At 43.4% G+C, this 20185-nt stretch overlaps 2 protein-coding genes across 16 annotated transcripts in view; both read right to left on the bottom strand.

Annotated features, from left to right (window-relative positions):
- Positions 1–3796, bottom strand: part of sox6 (SRY-box transcription factor 6) — a 128212-nt gene extending 124416 nt beyond the window's left edge. For 5 of the 9 annotated variants that reach the window (XM_086174473.1, XM_086174478.1, XM_086174477.1 and 2 more), the window contains exon 1: positions 2003–2195. The gene's annotated coding sequence lies outside the window, so the exon portion shown is untranslated. Of the gene's footprint in view, positions 1–1741; positions 1870–2002; positions 2206–3776 lie in introns of those variants that run through there. The other 4 variants (XM_086174481.1, XM_086174474.1, XM_086174482.1 and 1 more) reach the window with 4 other exon arrangements.
- Positions 3797–9174: 5378 nt separating this feature from the next.
- Positions 9175–20185, bottom strand: part of plekha7b (pleckstrin homology domain containing A7b) — a 76300-nt gene continuing 65289 nt past the window's right edge. For 6 of the 7 annotated variants that reach the window (XM_086175184.1, XM_086175188.1, XM_086175186.1 and 3 more), the window contains 14 exons: positions 19642–19722; positions 19392–19541; positions 18688–18789; positions 17782–17893; positions 17479–17690; positions 16242–16433; positions 16037–16154; positions 15811–15905; positions 15253–15477; positions 13457–13684; positions 12732–12865; positions 12139–12287; positions 10762–10902; positions 9175–9734 (listed from right to left, as the gene is read on the bottom strand). In XM_086175184.1, the coding sequence (XP_086031310.1) occupies positions 10775–10902; positions 12139–12287; positions 12732–12865; positions 13457–13684; positions 15253–15477; positions 15811–15905; positions 16037–16154; positions 16242–16433; positions 17479–17690; positions 17782–17893; positions 18688–18789; positions 19392–19541; positions 19642–19722 (1926 nt within the window). In that variant the 3' untranslated portion in view covers positions 9175–9734; positions 10762–10774. The remainder of the gene's footprint in view (positions 9735–10761; positions 10903–12138; positions 12288–12731; positions 12866–13456; positions 13685–15252; positions 15478–15810; positions 15906–16036; positions 16155–16241; positions 16434–17478; positions 17691–17781; positions 17894–18687; positions 18790–19391; positions 19542–19641; positions 19723–20185) is intronic. The other variant, XM_086175187.1, reaches the window with a different exon arrangement.

Below are 20185 nucleotides of genomic sequence, written 5' to 3'. Positions count from 1 at the left end.
CCTATTGTTTGGAGGGGGGGCGGAGGGTTGCAGGTTATTACACTGTTATAATGCAAAAAGGGTACAAGATCAGTCATTGTAAAATATTTTCAATTATGATATAATCGACCCGTTCGCGACGCGCGTCTGGAAACACAGCGCACACGCAGCGTGGATAAATCGGCAGGTATTAATTATAAGTAATTAACAATGTATAAACAGTTATAACTCCCCAGGTGCCGGGATTCAGGTTGGGAGTTCGCAAAAGGGATTCTGAAAATTAAAAAAAAATAAAAATAAAAGCAGGGAGGAAAGGGAAGAATATGAGGGGTGTCAACGGAGAGGAAAAGTGCACGGCAAAGTGCGCGTCCCCTCTGCGGGGCGAGCCGCCGGAGCCGCCGGAGCCGCCGGAGCCGCCGGAGATTAACTCCGAGATGGAGCCGCGGCCGGGTGTCCCGTCCAGCCACCAACACACACACCGCCCACAAACACCCACCCCTTCGTGCAGCCGTTCGGGGACGATGTGCTGAACGAGCAGTCTAATAATAAATGTGACATTAATACACACGTCGGGAGTCCGCGGAGCGCCCTGACCTTATGAGGGGAAAAAAAAAAACCTTCCGCTCGCAGCCTCACGTATGAACAAGATGCTCCCGAGAAAAATAGAAAAAAAAAATTTAAACCCCAAGAGCTCGATGATTCTAAAAATTGAAATTCATAAAAAATATATATATAGCTGTAAAGAAGAAAACACGGCGATGGAGAAATTGCCATTTGCGTTCATCCGTTTGGCTACAGGTGTTTTACGTTTTCCGGTGAGGTGGGAGAAAAGAAAAAGAAAAGGAAAAGTGACGGAAAAGGATACGAAATCCAGAAAATGTTATTATTGCTCCTGCTTTTGGAAACGATATAAAGCTAAATAAAGCCGTGTTTTTCATGTATATGTATGTAGTCAACACCCAGATATAATAATCAGTGTTATACCATTTGAAGACAAATTCATTTCCTTCTCCGTGACATACAAACAAATCTGTTGTGTTTTTTGTTTTGATTCCGCAACTCCAAAAGATTATTCTATTTTAAGACGCCGAAATAATCTTTATTGTTATTCTTACATTGTTGTTACTCTTTAATTGTCGCCGTTGGATAAAAAAGGGAAGAATGAAGCCTCGAAAACCTTTTTTTCTCCTCCACACAACTTCACGAACCGAAAACCTCTCCGCTTTTTTTTTTTTTGCCTTTTAAAACTTATTTATAATTCACTTTTTCTTTCACCGCACGTACGAGCACATCCGGCTCGGAGTGAACAAGCCCAAAGATTGTTGAATTTAATTTATGGATTATGCATTCTTCAGAGGTCAATTCCCTCGACCTCTTGAGAAAGTTTAGGGAAAAGCGAATTCCCAGGCTGCGCGGTGTCACATTGAGACGGCGGTATTTTTCTCTCTTTAAAGATAAAACATTTTTAAGTAAACAGAATAAAAGAAAGGAAGGGGTTTATAGCGCGTGTATTAAGGTGTAATAACACATGAGCGGCGAAAGGCTGGACGGAAAAGTTGGCCGCCGAGATGACGGACCGGAGGCGCGCGTCGCGACCGGATACCCGCTCCGCGGCTGGAGGAGTAAATTCGGCGTGGGTGCGAAACCCACGGCGCCGGAGACTTACGGGTGTCCATCCCGGAACTTACACGGGGGGGGGGGGGGGGAGTTGCGGGTGGGAGTGGGAGTGGGAGCGGGGGGCGGCATGCCGATTTAAACCCACTTTTGAAGCTTTCGGTCGCGTTCCGTCGAGTTTTGTCGATGTTGGTGGAGGAGGTGGAAGAAAACGGGGGAGGGGGGGGTTGCCGTTCGAGCGATCCCGGGCGAGAGCGCTTCGGAGCCGGCGCGCAACGGCGGCGGCGGCGGCGACGGCGGCGGCGGAGGGGGGAGGACACCGGAGCGGAGGGAGAGGGGGGGGGGGGAGAAGAAAAAGAGGATGAAGAAGTTACACGATCGCGACACGCGGGGAGTTCCGCAGACTTACTTTCTTCCCAAGTTTTTTGTTCTTTTTTCTTCTTTTTTCACGCAAAAAAAAAGGAGAGGAAAAACGCGCGTCCCGCCGCGCCGCGCACAGCAGACAAACACAGCGACAGCTTCTTTTTCTTAGTCTTTTCCTTTTCCGTTCGTTTGTTTGTTTACCTTGAGGGGGTCTCAGCCGTGGAGGAGACCACCGTGCGTCCTTCTCCGTGCGTAAAAAGACGAACTACGCTTCGACGCGACAAACTCTGGAAACTCACTCGGGCTGGTGGGGGGCGGGTGGGGGGTGGAGGTGGCGGCGGTGGGGGGCTGGATTTGGGTAGGGGGGTCCCGTTCACTCTGCGAACTTCAGCTGCCCAAAAACGACAAGGAGCTTCTTTCTTTCTCTCTCTCTCTCTCTCTCTCTCTCTCACTCTGTGTGTGTGTGTGTGTGTGTGTGTGTGTGCGTGTGTCCTATCCTTCCTTTATCTCTCCCTCTCCCTCTCTCTCCAGAAGACGGGCGTCCTGAGCGGCCGTCAGTCACTGCGCGCTGCCATGTCGCAGGTATTCAAAGCGTTTCCCGTCGCGCAACATCACAAAGTGGAGTGGCCGGGGCATTGATCCGAGGGAGGCAGGGAGGACTCCCCCTCCTCCTACCAGACGAGGGGGGCGAGAGAGAGAGAGAGAGAGAGATTGAGAGAGAGAGAGGGAGAGAGAGAGGGAGAGAGAGAGAGAGGGAATAAAAGTAAGGACAATGCGCAACTGGCGCACGTATGGAGCGCCTTTTCACCGATAGAAGGAAAGTAAACATCCCATCTAGGGGAGGGAAAAGTTAAGATGTCTGTGTGTGTGTGTGTGTGTGTGTGTGTGTGTGTGTGTGTGTGTGTGTGTGTGTGTGTGTGTGTGTGATAAAAAGAAGAGGAAGAAAAAACAGCCTCTAACTTTTGGGTGACGCAGAAAAAGGGCGCAGGACGGAACCGGCGCATCCTTCCCTCTCCTCCTCCTCCTCCTCACACATTTAGTTTTCTTTCCAAGTCTTTTCTTTTATCCCCCCACCTCCATCACCAGCATCCCCCCCTTTCCTGTCGGATTTAAACGTCGCACCGCACTTTTCTCGTCGGGAGGAAATTCATTTTTCTTTCTCGATGAGAAATTAAAATACCCCAAGCCAACGCCAATCCTCCTCCTCGAAGCTCCGACTGAAAATAAAACTTTTTTAAATTCCGTTTAATTGCAATTTATTTTCGTGGCCACACAGGGGGAAGGTGGGAAAAAATAGAATTACGGGTAATTGTATTTTTCCACACGTTACTATATCTTATCATATTTCCCCCTCCAAAGGTGTGTGTGTGTTTAGGGGAAGGTTCACAAACACGCACACACGCGCGCGCACACACACACACACACACACACATATTTACAATTATAAATGTCGATATGAATGGACGGAATAGCTGATTCCAATAAATATGATTTAGAAATGAAAATAAAATCCCCAAACAACCCATATCTCTCTCTAAATATATATAAAAAAAGACCCTTCTTCTATATAAACTGAGCAAATGTTTCAAAATAGTGTCTAATCTCAATAACACACGTATAAACTGTGCTGGACTCGACGCGACGCCTTCCACGTTTACACGAAACTTTACTTTTTTTTTCTTTCTTTATTTAAAAAAAATAACCCTGCGATGCGTAACAAAAACCCACATGCAAGTGTCTAAACGGTTCTCACTAAGCAAATTAATATATATATACATATATATGAATACACGCACATATTTATATAAATATATACTCACAATTAGAGGAGACAGCTGGGGAAATTCTGATTGTTAACTGCAGCAGTCACATAGAGTTAAAAAAGAGGGAGGAGAAGCTGTGATGGAGAGAGAGAGAGGGAGAGAGGGGGTGATGGGGCAGGTAGGGGCAGATGGAGAGATATGAAGAGAGAGAGAGAAAGGGAGGGAGAGAGGGAGAGTGTTAGTGGCCACACAAGTTATTGACGCCACATAGAAATTATCCAAGACTCACGTCTCCATTTATTTTATTTTATTTTTGTTTTATTTTATATTTTTCTATTTTATTTTATCACTTAGCCCATCGATTTATTGGTTCCGTGTAAAGGGATGAGCGTTGCGGCGCACAGGGAGACCAAGTCGGTGACACCCGGGAAGAAAGAGGGGAAGGAAGGAAGGAAGGAAGGAAGGAAGGAAGGAAGGAAGGAAGGAAGGAAGGAAGGAAGAAAGAAAGAAAGAAAGAAAGAAAGAAAGAAAGAAAGAAAGAAAGAAAGAAAGAAAGAAAAGCATACACGTTTCTTGACCTCTTAAGACGCACCAGGTATAAATGTAAATAAACATAAATCCAAAAATATATTTCCCCTCAGTAAGTTTATTAACAAACTCTGCAGTGTTTTGTGAAATTATGACAAATCCTAAAACAAGCGGTGACACACACACACATATACACACATACAGACACATACATATACGCACACACACGAACCATCACTCTCTCCGTCTGTGTGTGTGTGTGTGTGTGTGTGTGTGTGTGTGTGTGTGTGTGTCCGAGGACTTTTTTTTCTTTCTTTCTTTTCGAATCACCGGCTGAGTTGAGATCAGTTTCATGTGTCTCATGCGCCACCTTTTGGACACTTCTGGAACCCTTTCTCCTGAAGCCACCGCCTCCACCAACTCCCCCCACAACCCCAAATCCATCCTCCTCCAGACACAAACATAACATTAAGGGCAAGATGATGCAGAGCAATTTTGGTCGCCATTTGCATTTTTCCATCATCAGGAATCCCACCCAGCCGCTCCATAATGAGGAGAAAACACCTCGACTGCTCCAAGGTTGCCATTCCTGTCACCTTCTGGAAAAAAAAAATCCCCTTTCCATAGAGAGAGGGGTGACATCCCCTTCCCTCAGCTTGGATGGCGGTTCACGGGTCCCGTCTGACTGGCAGTAGACGGTCCAACTTGTTGGGGCAGGAGGCAGACGCATTTGCATATCTTATGAGTCTTTGATGCGTCTTCAGATTCAAGTCTAGCCCATAAATATTTGAAGGAGAGAGCGCGTGATAACCAACATTTTTGTTACATTAAATTAACATGTGTTTCCCTCCTGTTCTGCATAGTTAACCGAGGAACACCATTCAGTCTGTTTGCTAGGGTTGGGGGGGGTGTTGGTGTGTGTGTGTGTGTTTGTGTGAGAGAGAGTATGGGGTGGGGGGTGATCGCAGGATGGCCTGAAAGGAAGCTTTGAAAGTGGTGTGGCTGAAAAAAAAAAAATGTTTGGGAAATATAAGGCTGATGTTTTGCTCAATGTTCACAGCAAACATTTCACCAAACATTATGTGTCACGCGACTGGATGTAGTATATAAAGGGGAACCACTGAATAGTAAATCAGACTGTGGGACACTTTATCGATATATTGTCAACACGGTCGCATTGATCAGTTCTTAATATCAGCATTCCCTCTATAAATAGAGGCCACGGAGGTTGTGGTACGTGGTCTTGTGACACCTTGCAAGGGTCAGTGCTGCAGCAGGTGACCTCTCCGTCACCAGAAAAACAAAAAAGCGCGAGTCGCCACAAAGCCACCGGAAAACATTGTTGTCGCCAGATGCAAAGTTATGCAGTGACTACCGCATTATTTGCATACATGCAAATCGCCTCTCCCTCCCTCTCTCACTTTCTCTCTCTCTCCCAATTGGACTTGCAAAGTGGGGCGCTCTGTTCTGATTAGTTGACCCAAATCTCTCACTTGTAACTCTGGATTTCATCAAAGTTTAGTCAGGATCTAATATTTCCTTTCAAGTTAACAGAGGAGCAGTGATTAATCGTGTTGAAATAAGAAGCGCAACATGCCAATTCTAATTATATAGTTTTAAGGGACATGGTTACACGGCCTGTGCCGGCGGGCTCAACTCTGTACGCACCCCATGAACACTCTTGAAGAACTCTTTTTGTCATGTGCGCAATTCTTTTTCTTTATTTATCTGAATATATTTGATGTGCATTCTGCATTTTGTGTTACCAGAGTGAAATTTTTTTTTTTTTTGTTTGTTTTTTAGTTCCCGATGACACTGTAATGTGTCAGGTGAAGCGTCCATCTGCTTTTTTTTTTCATTTGGAATCTCTGAATGAAGTAAATCCCACTTTAGCAAAGTGAGAGTGTGTGTGTGTGTGTGTGTGTGTGTGTGTGTGTGCGTGTGTGTGTGTGTGTGTGTGTGTGTGTGTGTGTGAAACAGCTTGATTAGAGAGGAGGCCTCGGGGGCATTTGCTTCATTTACAAAGCAATTGCTTTTATGTACAAAAAGCCCCATTCACTGTAGGTATTGTAAAAGCCAGCCATTTAAGGAACACGAGATTAATTCATTGTTTAGTGAAGCCTGGCTTCATTTTAACACAAACTTAATGACACATTAAGAGGAAATTGTTTTTTTTTTACCCTCCCCGTTAAATGTGTGAAAATACTGATTACTCATTTAACCTTTTTTTCCTCATAATTCTACTGTTTCCAAAGACAAGGCTAAGAAAATGCTATTGTGTCCGGGCGGGAAAACTCCATTCGGCCTTCCCCCCACCTCCGCTCTTTTTCATGGCGCGCATGCACGTCGGCGAAGAATATTCAGTTATTCCTAACTCTTCAATTATTCAACAAATCACTATTCCATTTCTTACATAAAAAAAAAAGAAAAAATGTACCGTGTGTGGAGCTTGGAAACGATAAAACAGCATAAACTACTATTTTAAAATCAAAGCACCTTTCCCCTGGTTTTGTATTTGTACAATCGAACTACAATCTGGAATCCCGCCGTGAAAAGAATACACCAACAGCGTCTCCGCTGTGGTCTAATCCTCAGACATTTACAGCTCGTAACAATAATACATGCATATTTTTTGTGATGGAAATAGGAATCACTCTGGCGTTTCTCCTTTTCTCCACGAATGTCAGGGGGGTGGAAGTGAAGCTGAATATCTATACAAGGTCGAAAACCCTACACGCGGCCTCAATGGGCTCCTTTAAGGCAACACACCTGGAAAGACAAACTCGGGGAGCGCTCACCTGATCGCGAGGCGTGAGCGGGCAGCGAACACTGGCACTTTTGTGACTTCAAATGAGAGATTTTATTCACCGCCTTGTTTTTTTTTCTCGCTATTTATTCCCTCTGACTTATTTTCCAGCTCTACAAAAAAAAAAAAAACTAATGAATATCCCTGTCAGGAAACTGAGCAGTATGTGTCTTAGTCTTCACGCGTCTGAGGAAAAGGCATTTCTGAAGCTAGTGAGTATTTAGTGAGGGATTACTGTGGGAGGCCTTGATTGTGTTTAACAGAACATGACCCAATTAGCATAATAGGCCCTCATTCATTCTCTTTGAAGTCCAGAGCATAGAATTACAAATGTATATAAACCAGCGGCCAAACGTCAATACATGGAAATGCCACAATCCTCGGCGGAGGGTCTTGAGTGATTTTTTTTTTTTATTTTATTTTTTTTTTATTTTTTTGCAGGAGGAGGGAAATACATTCCAGTTTTTTTTATTGCAAAATAAGCAGGATGTGTGAGAGGGGGGTCTTCTCCTCCAGCCACCAGGGCCCCGGATCCAGGAGAAAGGGAATGGAAGCAGCGAGGAAAAAAAAAAAAAAACGTGGCTGCACCCACTGTGGAGCCCAGGGGAGGCTCGCTCTCCCTCTCTCTCCCTCTCAGGTGCTGCAAAAAGGCACAGGGCGTTGCAGATGAGTGAAAGTAATTACTCTCTGATTAAAGATAAAGATGTCACCGGGGAGGGAGCGCCATTCGCCGTTCGCCATCATCATATTCCACCGGCGAATGCCCTTTGGGAGATCTCGCTCAGATTGGCAACCAAACCAATATAAACCTTTTTTTTTTTCCCTTTTCCTTCAAACCTTAAGATTCTGCTCCGACGGCACGGTTTCTCGCTCTTCTATTTAAACACACTGTATTCACTTTTGAATCAGGAGCTCAACGTGTCTGAGGGCTCTCTCACAATTGCGGCGGAAGTCTGGTTCATGATTTAAAGATAATGAATTCTGTACTTCAGAATCCAGAATGATTAGTATCCTCCTTTCTGGGTGAAAATACATGGAATTAAAAATGCTCTTTTAGTTGGGGGAAGAAAGCTTTGAACTTAAGAAACATTTCAAGAAGCCCTTTTTTTTCATTGGAAGTCCTTTGAGCGTGCCATACCGTGGTTCCCTTTTTCCAAATAATAGAATGAGGTGTAATAAGTCAAAACAATCAATGAGGGGGTTCAAAGAGAATCTCAGAACGACGATGGGAGCACATATCATACTTAACTTTTGCACAATTTATGACTCCAGGCATATAATTTCACTGCTATTTCTCCTATCAGGCCAGTGTAAGGTATAACATTTAAATGCATGAGGAATTTAAGGCCAAATGTTTTTTGCAGAAACTATAATTCAGTTATTACATGATCTTAAACAAGTTAGTGACGCTGCAACAGGTAAACGATAACAGGTCCAAAAAGGTGACTCTTTTGCATTTATTGATGATCCCATGTGATTTTCTTTCATTTCATTTTGTTATCGCAATTATTTTGATCTATTTATTTTTGAGACAAAGCACATTACTAATACATGTTTTTTTGGTTAGCAAAATTAAATAAAATTGAATTAAATTTGATTAAATTAAAAACTATACATTTATTTGGAATTGAATTAGCTGCCTTCTACTCATGGTGCATCCATGATGGGTTACATTCAGTGGCCAAATGTCACTGATGTTGTGCTCTATGTATAACTGTATGTGACAATAAAGGCTTTTCTTCAGTTCACTCATTCTGCCAGTTTTTTTACAATAAGACGTTTTTATTTAAATGATTTGAGAAAATCTGCATTTTTCTGTCTTTGCCATTTTTTTCAAACTTTCAGAAAAGTGAAGTTATTAATTCACTCCTCTGCAGCGAGTCTTCCTGCCCTCATTGTGGCACAAACAACCAGAATTTCCCACTGGGTTTGGGGGGTCGGCATGGTGTCATCAGCTCCTGCATATTTTGTTATGCATGCTCTTGCAAGTAACATTTTTTTCCTTATTTGCAGACACAGAAGGACAGAGTAATCTATTACTCAATCTGAACTGAGTAATGGAGTAGCAGAGCACAACTACCTCATCCCAAAGTGCAGAATAATACACGTGATGACCAAACCTTGTGTTAATGACTTTAATAGCTTTTATTAATTCTTGTTTTGCCATCTTCCCCACCGCTCACCTCGGAAAACGCGTCAGTGGTTATCATTATTCAGATGTTATTCAGCAAAAATAAAATAAAAGGTATTTCTCGGGGCTAAAGAGAGGCCCGCAGTGCTGCATTTCGGTGTGTCCGTAACATTCCAACTTGCGCCATATTGTTGTTTATTTCCCCACAATATGTACCTGACAATGCTTCAAATGGGCAAAAAATGAACAGAAAAAAGAAATATAAATATTCCCAGATGTGATCAAGAAGCCGTATCTCTCACCTCTAAACCAAACTCCAAAGTGCATTAACATGTAAAATGACTTCGTATTAGGCAGACATTTCGTTAGCGTTCCCTAAACAACGTCTTTGACTTTGTCAATACTGCATTCATTCTTATTTAGCGGTTCTACTTATTACTAAAGGTTCTCTACTCGTATATAGAGGGTTGTCCAAAAATAAAACGAGTCCGCTCTTCTTCAGTCCGTCGTCGTAGCGAAATAGCACCTCAGTGTCCGGAAATCGCTTGAGCTGAGAACCAATCAGAAAAGGGAGAGAGCATTAGTGACAACATGGAAAATTATATTTTCCCAAAACAATGATACACACACAGCCTCTTCAAAGAAACACCAATGGGGAAACCTTGAAGATTAGATACAATACGATATATGATGAGTGAATACAGGAAGTTCTGCCGTGTAGAAAGAGATATTGGTCAATTTCATGACAATATCTGCTATCTGTTATGGTCAAGGAACCAAAAATATTCTGCTATCCGTTCGTCATTTGCATAATCACATTAATAGCTACATCTTTGTGGGTGGCAACAAATAGCCAAAAAAAGGACACAGAAAACTCGGCCAGGAAGGACAACTGATAGAACAACACACCTCATTCTGAATGATCAGCTCAAAATACTTGAGACTTCCTGCTTTTATTTGTACTGTAAATTATAACATGATTTGACATTAAACCAAAAGGCCAGATGCCAACGACATGCACTTTTTGGTGCATTTAGGGATTTACATAATTCTATACTACATATTCTATCTCGCTCGATCGTGGGGGGTTTATAACCACCAATACCTGGAAATGAAGGCAGGGTTTAGGAGGGATTAAAGATTTAAGTAAGGTGTTAAAATATCTCCACCCTTTTTTTTTAGCTAGTTAGCGTAGAGAGAGTGATACAATCATTTTTCGCCGTCAGTCTCTGGATAAGGAGCTAATTGGTGCTGAGGAGCACCGATGCACTCGCTTCCCAACTGTCTGGGTGTGAAATGATCTTTTTTTGGTTAATTACAACGCTACAAGCGGCTTTTGAATAAATCCTCTCTCTTTCGCAAAACAAAAAGGAGAAAGACAATTAAAAAAAAAACAAAAAAACACACAGAACGCAGATGTTTGTTTTGATTATGACGGGAGAAGGAGGGATTCCCTGACCTCAACGGCGTGTTTCTTGCAAACACACCGGCTGCATGAAGCAAACAGGGCCCCCCCCCCTGTTTTTTTCAGCTGGAGATGTGAAAAAACAAAAACAAATAATGCAGTCGGGCCTTACTTTATGCCCCGGTTTAGACAAACGTGTAGTGAATCCCGTTGCTTAGAGTGGCAGGGCGCGCCACAGTTATAGGAGGGAGAGGAGGAGGAGGGAGAGGAGGGGGTGGAGGTGGAGGGTCGGGGATGTTAGCCTCTGGGGGAACTGAAGAGAGGAGAGGACAGAAGAACAGCAGAGGAACAAGGTGATGTTAGCCGTCGCTCAGAAACCCTGTGTTTGCTACAGTTTAAAAAAAAAATTGTTGGAACGACATTAATACACTTTATTACTTTCTGGAATTTGCCACGTGCCCCCTTCACCGCTTTCAGAGGCGATACAGGAATAGTCTTTTTTACCCCCATTTAGACAAAATCAAGATAACCGGCAACAGGCGTTAACTCTCGGTCATTCGTGAATACACAGAGAGTTTAACGTATGCAGGTATCGCCCAAATCGTCGGTCGGAACATTGAGTTTTGGAAAAAAAAAAACTTTTCTATGTATCTTATTGCCGTGTTACATATCCCCAATTCTACGGTGTCATATTTGAAGCGCGCCATGCATAATTCCGCGAAAGAGACCCCCCCCTTTTTTTTTTTAATTCAGGGATTTGAAAGAGCGCCCGCATACCTTTTTTACACCAAAGGGAGGAAAAGTCATTGATTCGGTCTCGGCTGACAAGATGCCACCAGTTCTATTCGCTGACATTTCTCTGTGCCGGAAATAATGTTATAATTGTTGACTTTGGCTCGCAGTGCATATTAAGCATCTGCAAAAGCTGACAGCTTGAGTACTACAGTGCGAGACATGTGATATCTTTGTGCGTTTGTGTTCCCTGTGTGTGTGTGTGTGTGTGTGTGCGTGTGTGTGTGAGGGAGCGAGAGGGAGAGAGCTCCTCGGCAGACAGACAATCTGCTACAGCTACGGTGAAAATGAACTCGCCTGCCTGCTGTAGAGCATGAAAGAGATGAAAAAAAAAGAAAAAAAGAGCGAGTGCAGTGTCTTTTATGCAGGTTCAGAGCTGCGTTCAAAGAAATATTAATGCTATGCGGAGGGGGGTAGAGTTTGACTGGGTCATTGATCAGCACACAAAATGGCCTCATCAAGCGATTCCTCCCCGTCTGAAAAATCCTACACGGACTCCAATTAGAAAACCATCTGAGCTTCTAATAAGAAATAATGTTGCATTATTAGGGATTGAACAGCCTTAATGCTCAGCTCTGCTACGCGCGGCCTTCTCATCTCTTCGCCTTCGGTCCGAGATTTCTGAAGGCCGAACCCAAAGATATGGGTTTGATACGAGTGTTTGCATATAAAGGAATTCTGTCAGGAAAAGAGTCTGCGGGGATAATGATGTTCTACTGATGATGCACGGCGAACCTCACATGCGCGAGCGACCTACCTGCAACCCACTTGCTTTTGAGGGAGGCCTCGGAGGCCAGAGCATAGGACATGGTGATGATCCGCTCCTGCTCCTGCAGGACCGAGTCCACGGCCACCAGGCCCACATCTGGCTTGTCCGGCGACACGAGCGACGCCAGGTTTTGCACACTGCGATGCACAAAAAGACATCGATGCTGAGAGGGTTTTTTTTTCCGCTTAGCCTGATTCTTTTTCTTGCATTGGCGTCTTTTCGAAGTGTTTAGAGAATCGGTTGACTCATTCGTTATCTATTCCGCTTATCCTGCGGTCAGGATCACGGCCGAGGTGGAGTGTATACCAGCTATCACTTAGTGAGAGGCAGCGTTCACCCTGGTCAACATACAACCATTAACTCTCCCATTCACACGTCTGGGCTATTTAAGGTCGCCCATGAAGTTCCTGCTTATTTCTGGAGTTGGGAGGAATCCGGAGAACCCGGAGGAAACCCACGCAGAAAGGTCACCTGTTGGAATCCAACAGGGAACCTTCTTGCTGAGAGGAGGAAGAACTAACCACTGCGACGCTATGCCACCCGGAATCCATTTAAACTCATTTTATTTTTCTTCTACCTACCTCGACTTGGCCAAGATGCTTTTGATGCGTTCCATTTTACGCTGTCGATCCTCAACCTCTTGAGGACTGAGGAGCTCCTCTGGCTCGGAGTCCACGTATCGCTCCGGGATCAGTACCTTCTGGGGCTTGGACAGCTGTGAAAAAAACATAGCTGGATAGTGTAAAGTCTTAATCCTCCGCAAGTGTCCTTTGTTGAGAGGCCATAAAAAAAAACAACTTGAGATGCCACGGTGACCCATGGATGCTGACATATACGGAGTAAGAAATACAAAGCTCATTACATCCAATGTAACTGCTCTTGTAGGATCCCAAGTGATCTTGACATTTTAGTGTGAAAACACGTGATATCACAAAGGATATAGAAGTTGATTATGGGTGTTAACTACACATTTATACAGCTTTTATAAAGTGATTAAAGGTAGTTACCACTCTCTAAGACACTCAACTCGGTGTTTAAGGCGGTTCGACGTTTTAATATAAATGCGTGTAAAAATGATCGTTTATAATTATTTAGGTCATTGATAGGAACGTTACAGTTCCATGTGATGTATGTTGTAAGTCCTAAAAATAAACGTGACATAAATATTCTTCTGAATTAATAGGATACACAGTTTCCTTAAATGAGCTTAAAGTGTGTGCCCGTATGGGTCGTCATAGTGATCAGCTCAGACAAAAGAAAGGCCCGGCGAAAGTCAAACGCGCGAATAAAGAGACACTTCCTGTACCTCTTTGACGAGGTCCAGGTTAAAGTCCAAGGATTCCAGGTCGATCTCGGGGGTCGGGGAGGTCATGGCCGCGGGGCAGAACGTCAACCATTCATCAGAGTACGAGCGAGGGCTCTCTTTGTGGTCGGGAGGTTTCTCCTCGCCCTGGACGCTCCTGACTCCCTGGGCCTCCTCTCCCTGGACGGCCCTCTCCAGTAGCTGTAGGTCAAACTCCTGCTCTCGCTTCCACTGGGAAACACACACACACACACACACATACACACACGGGGTAAAACAGGCTGTGAAAAGCAACCCAACGATCATGATATTCCTTCATTAATCAAAAAGGGAAAATGACTCGTTCACTTGCCTGCGAAGTTATTGCCCGTAGCTTAACGGGATTTTTTTTTTAAGGCGGCAAATATTTTCGGGCATGTGTGTGTCAGATACTGTGTAGATGTGCAGGTAAGTGTGTGTACAGATGTGGGAAAGGGGAAAAAAGAAGGGGGCATGCATTAATAAGAACGCATGCTTGTATGCAACGGGGCGGTCTCTATGAATCGCTACGAATGAACCGAAGACAAGGTGAGGACGGCGACATGCAAGCAAAACACAAAGAAAAGTCGCTAATTCTCATACAAGACACTTTCACATCGTGTGTGGCGAGAAAACAAAATAAATGAAAAACATGGCAATGTATTTCAGTAAAATACAAAGTTTATTTATTTTGAGAACACAACCTTTTAGCTAAACGCTGAGAACACCGGGATCCGTTATGCAATGTTCGCATATGAGATGGACGTTATAAACATGAGGCCGATGACAAACAACTCGTCATCTCGGAAACGTATGAAAATCGGTGACTGGGCTCAATCGGGACGAAAATCTCTTACTATTCTCTTCCTCTTAGAGAGAAACAAAAAACAAATGCAGCAGGTGTGATTATGAATGAGGAAGCATTAAGGGTAATTGTTCGGTGTATGACACACACTCATGCACACACACACAGGATACATACAGGGGAAATTAGCTGTCGTGTGAGCGACATTCAGAAAACAACAGGGGAAAGGTCATGTGGTTAAACATATACTGTCAAATTGGAATATACCATACAGGTCCCGGAAAGGCAAATATTAATGATACACCTCAAAAATGAGTGGATCTCGGTTCTACATTAGTTGGTGATCTGGAAAGTTGAACAATTAGTATAAGGGAGTCATAACGTGGGCACACGGATGCCAGTGCTAAATATTAGCAAAGTCTTCTATTAAAAAAAAATAGACGGGAGCTATCAAGGAGCAGGTCAAAGTTATAGAAACCAAGAATGCATGTTATCATTAACCTATATATTAATAATGATATCCATAATGTCAGGTACCACAGAAGAGAAATGAACTGATCAGTAAAAAAAGATGAGAGATTAGAAAGAATGATTGTGGGGCTCAGGTGGAGGATGTATATGAGTTAATTCATGTGTTATCAATATAATATATAGGATTCAATATTTTGCATGATCATGAATGCGATGTAATGAGTTATGTCCCCTCCATAAATTAGTTGAAGCGCTCGCTTTCAGCTTGGGTCAAACGTGCACAAACTTTCTGCGCGCTTTAAGTCTTAAGTCTAATCCACTTAGGTGGTAGTCTGAAAAAAGCAATGACAGAAATAAGTACATTTAGAACAATGTAATTACCATAATTTAACGTTTTACTATAAAGCCCCGCTACGCTAGAGGAGGCATGCGTTACAAATGTATTTGGGGCATCACTCTCTGTCTGGTTGTCATGCGTGAGTGTGATGCTGTTCTAGTAACATACAGATCCCACGTCTGCCGAGAGCGGGCGTGACGCTGAGGATGAGGAGCGCAATGATGAAGAGGCATGGCGGTCTCCATGGCTAAGGGTACGCTTTCGCTGTCGGACGAGAGCCTTCTGATGCCTCTTCATCCTCTCCAGCTGCTCATCGGCACTCATCTTCCCACTCTGCCTCGGCTGCGCTGTGTCCCCGGAGTATAGGCGCTCAAAGGCACTTTTTGGTCTCTCCTGGGAGAAGTGGGAGAGAAGAGACTCAGCGGCGGAACACGATCCAGGAGAGTGGAGGACAAGAAAAACAAAACAACACACAAAAGGTTACCTATCTGATGGAGATTACTATTTATTTATGAAACCAAACATATGTGCTGAATTTACGGTGAGGGGATAAACCAATATTGATGATTTTGCAATGCTTTTTTGTGCTCTCAAACGCCGAAAAGGTGTTATCTCTAATCGGTTCGCCTGTGAGCACCAAAAAATATTGAAATCCAAAGCCTGTTTCAAATATGACTTTGTTCCTTTATTTAATTTCAGTTTGTTTGCTTAAATGTGGAACCTCACCTTCATGCTGGAAGAAGCTGAAGCTGCTCTTCGAAGGGTCACATAAGAGGGGAGACTTGAGGGCTGATTCAACTTGCGCACGGAGCCGGTTGCTCCTGGTGACAAGCGGACAAAAAAAATTCAGGTTGGTTGTAAAAGTTTTGGAAGTCTTGGAGAGTGTAACGTAGTTGTGACGAGCAAAAATTGGATTGAAAAATCAATGCCACGGGGGCCGGCATCCACGCACCCCTGCTGGGTAACGTCTGGTAGCCTCCACCATGTCCTGATGCTGCCACACCAACGTGACTGGAGCCATCTCCGGAGCCCATCAGCTCTGGGTCGCTGAGGAAAGGCCTCAGCACCACCTGAGACGCAGATAAGGAAAGATAAACACGCCTGAAATTTCAATTTGACGCTCCAACAGTGAAAAAAATACATCCACAAATATGTACCTTCATGTCTCCATTTGTATACTGGCCTATCTCTTTGTCTCGCTTCCGTTCGTCCGACTGTCGTTTGAGGCCGCGGACTGAAGTGTGTCTGATCACCGTCGTCTCCTTGGGCAGCGGCGGCACAGCAGGGGGGGGCTCATCTGAACTGTATACTTGAGGTAGAGGAGGTCTGGGAGGTGCGTCTTCTTCGGTCTGCGCTCAGAACGATAACATGACAAATTGCGCTGCGCGGAAATGTGCACAGGACTGTCTCAGAAAACTGGAATATTGTGATAAAGTTCTTTATCCTCTGTAATGCAATTACAAAAACAAAAATGACTTTTTCATGATATTCTAATATTTTGAGATAGGATTTATGAGTTTTCTTAAGATGTAAGTCATAATCAACAATATTAAAATAATAAAAGGCTTGCAATATTTCAGTTGATTTGTAATGAATCCAGAATGTATGACATTTTTGTTTTTGTCATTGCATTACAGAAGACAAAGAACTTTACCACAATATTCTAATTTTCTGAGACAGTCCCATGTGCGTCTGCCACATGAATCTAATTATTTCCTTTTTTTTGAAATTACATAATAGCGTCAACAATCTTCTTAACCTTCTCAGTCGAGAATTAAACTAAAAAGGCCACTATTCGGGACCTATATTCTTCGAATGTTCTTTGTTAATCTGTTGTTTATGTCTTTAAATCAGAACCAAATTACTTGTATCTATGAATATACTTGGTCAGTGAAGCTGATTCTGGAAGTTGGAAATGATGTAGTTTGAAAAAATTAAAATCCTGTGGAAAATATCAACATTTTTTTCAGAAAAAAAGGGCAATTCCCAAAGTGAGTTTGTAAGGATAACCCCTGTTATATTTGGTTTATTTGGAGTTTGCTACTTATTTTTCCTGATGCTACGTAATGCTAGGCGGCCCTTGTCAGTGGAAAAGTTCGCCAAAAGCCTTTGAATGGTCAATGGTCTCCGATTATATAGTTCTTTCAAAACCTTGGGGTTTCAAAGTGATTCACAGTGGTTTACATTCAGCCATTCACACATCCAGAACTGCCTCGCAAAGTGCGAACAGACCGCCAAACTCCCTAATCAGCTCCCCCTCTATATCCACCTATATTGGCCTGGACCAGTATTATCTCCGTCCGAAAAGTGCAAACCGAGAAACAGCACGGTACAGTATTATAATGTTCTCAAAAAGCTGGTCATTGTCTAATAAAATGGCAAACATAAACTCACCCATTTGGGGCCGGCGGTGACAGAGGCAGAGAAGAGTGCAAGCTCCTGGCTGGGGCTCGGGGAGAGAGCGGCGGTGGCGGGATTGTGGCTGCCGGGGCTGAGGTGAGGGCTGTGCTGCTGCTGCTTCTGAAACATCCTCATCTCCATAGTAGATGGGCTCCCAGACACAGAAGGCACTGATGACACTGACACTGAAGGCACAAATTTCTTTTCTGGGGAAGTCGATGAATGAGATTAATTCAAATGAGGGCCCGACACATTTATGACAGCGTGTCTGTGTCACTTGAAGCGAATTTCTCTCACCTGGGTTGGTCAAAGACGAGATGGTGACCATGTAGTTGGCTTTACCGGTGCTGAGACCGGCGATAACGTCCTCAATCCTCCAAAGCTCCTTCCTGATTTCGACTTTTTCTTGCTGCGCAAAAAAAAAAAAAAAACAAGCGCACAGATTTTTCGGAAGTAAGAGCCCTGCATCCTATCAAAATATTACCACTGAATTAATAAGTGTTGAAAAAAAATGCTTTATAATTATTTTTAGTTTCTAATTTCCCATCCATTAACAGATAAATCATTGCAAACAAGTCATTAATTTATTTTTTCATTTTAACATAATTTCCTGTTCATTCACAAGTGAATCCTGACAATGTAAGTCACTATCAGAAAAGAGTTTGCGCATTGATGATAATGATTTTGCCCAACACTATCATAGACACATGAACAGCTTTTTCTGGCAACATCACGTCTAAATAAACACTTGATCATTTCTTAGATGAAATAAAACAAGAGACATGACGTGCGGAATGATGAATGATATGCTACTTCACGCTTGGGGACTCTGTCAGATAATAGTTTGTGTATTTGTTTTGTATTGCGTTGCTCTGCCTTGTGTTTTCCTACTGCACTACTGGGTTTGGGTCATAAAGTTTGTGCTGATTGCTGAATGTGTGTTGCACTGTCTCCTGGGATGTGTTGCTGACGTTGCACTGCTGGTCCCTTGGAGGGAGAGAGTGAGAGAGAGGCTCTGCAAATGAGCTCACGCTACGAATGTGGTGGTATGTAGCATCAGTTTATCTCACATGCTTGTCCTCTTAGAGACAATATTTAACAAATAAACACAGTTCTCCATTCTCTGCAACTCACTTGCACTTATTCTTCCGTAAGAATCGGTGTGTGTGTCTTTGTGTTAATAGAAATCACTGAGTTGCAGACCTGAGACAGATCAGACCGGGTCATGTGTCCCTGAAGGGTTGATTTCAGCTGGTCCACATCCCTCTCCAGCCGGCTGTACTCGCGCCACGTATTCTCCATCTCCTGCAGATCGTGACACCGCGACAGGTTTTTAAACCATATTTAATGAGAGGTTTATTTCGCATCACATTGAAAATTTCACAACACTTACAAGGAAATGTGTAAACAACTCTAATGTAGCAGCGAGGTTGTTGGACATCTCGTGCTTTTGTTGAAAGCCAGCTTCTCATTTTAACGGGTGAATATTTGAAATATCACTGGCTGCGTTGGAAAAAGCGTTTTCCAGAAATGGATGAGGAATGCACTTATGTGGTATTAGTTTGGGTTTTTTTTTGTTCATCGCCCTATTTTTGTCCCTAACCGCTCATTTTTAAAGATGACGGTCAACTCTATGCAACTCTGCAAGCTGCAGAAACAGTTGGGGTGAACCAATCGAAAAGTGAAAGAAGACATTTTTCGACAAACCGAGGGATGCACTGTATGCATGTGAGTGTAAATATGTACATGCATGTACAACATGTTTATGTGACATCTCTGTTGTTCAGTAGAATGCACCGAATCTGCCAAGGAGCCAAAAAAGGCCCCTTTTTCAGTTCGTCATCTCTTTGTTGTCAACACGAGACTAAAACCTGACCGACACGTTTGTGGGTCGGGTTGCGTCTCACCGTTGACGCTTGAGATATTTCGGCCCTTATGTGCACCACATCCTCCTGTAGCAATTTTTGCTGGTAGGCAATCTTCTCAGCGTGGGCCGGTTGATCCCTGTACTGCTCCATCTGCTGGTGGGAAACATCCAGCACAGACTCCAGCTTGTCCTGGATCATAGCAGGAAGACAATGTCCCAAAAAGGATACGCATACTAGAAAATTCAAAAAGATAATCAAGCTGTAATCTTATAAATGCATAAAACACAACCTTGTCTTCTTTCAAATAGCGAATCCTAGCTTCCAGTTCTTGGAGGATCTTGTCCTGCTCGCACAGTCGGCTTAATATCACCTACGCAGACAAAAAGGAGGGGGAAAAAAATAAAAGAAATAATGCATTCTTTACATCTGCTTCTGCTATTTACAGCCTTTTATTAGCTTATATGATCCATCTAAATAAAGGGAGACACCGATATAAAACCCAGGAAGATCTAACAGCCTCGGTTTTCAAGCATTTGTCTCCTGACTGTGTAACAACAAGGCCAGATGAGATGAATTGATATTCTCCCCGCTGTAGCACTTCTGAAAAACACCGGGATCCATTTGAAAAGCCGAGAGGAATTACTCTCGGCGGCACGGAGAAAAACGGGGATCTGCTCGTACCCATTATGAGCAATCCTAATCAAAAAATCCACATTTTCAAATTCACATTTACTGAGAAGCCTCTTTATTGAGCGTGACAGATTTGTTTTCTCAGAAATGGGTTATGCATTTATGAAAACAACACAAGGCTGCCGAGTTGACAGTCTTTCTCG

The sequence above is a fragment of the Fistularia commersonii genome, chromosome 27 (assembly GCF_037954325.1).
Source record: "Fistularia commersonii isolate RoL2024-O1a breed Wild chromosome 27, RoL_Fcom_v1.0, whole genome shotgun sequence".
Lineage (NCBI taxonomy): Eukaryota > Metazoa > Chordata > Actinopteri > Syngnathiformes > Fistulariidae > Fistularia > Fistularia commersonii.
This window is presented reverse-complemented; position numbering and strand designations above follow the sequence as displayed.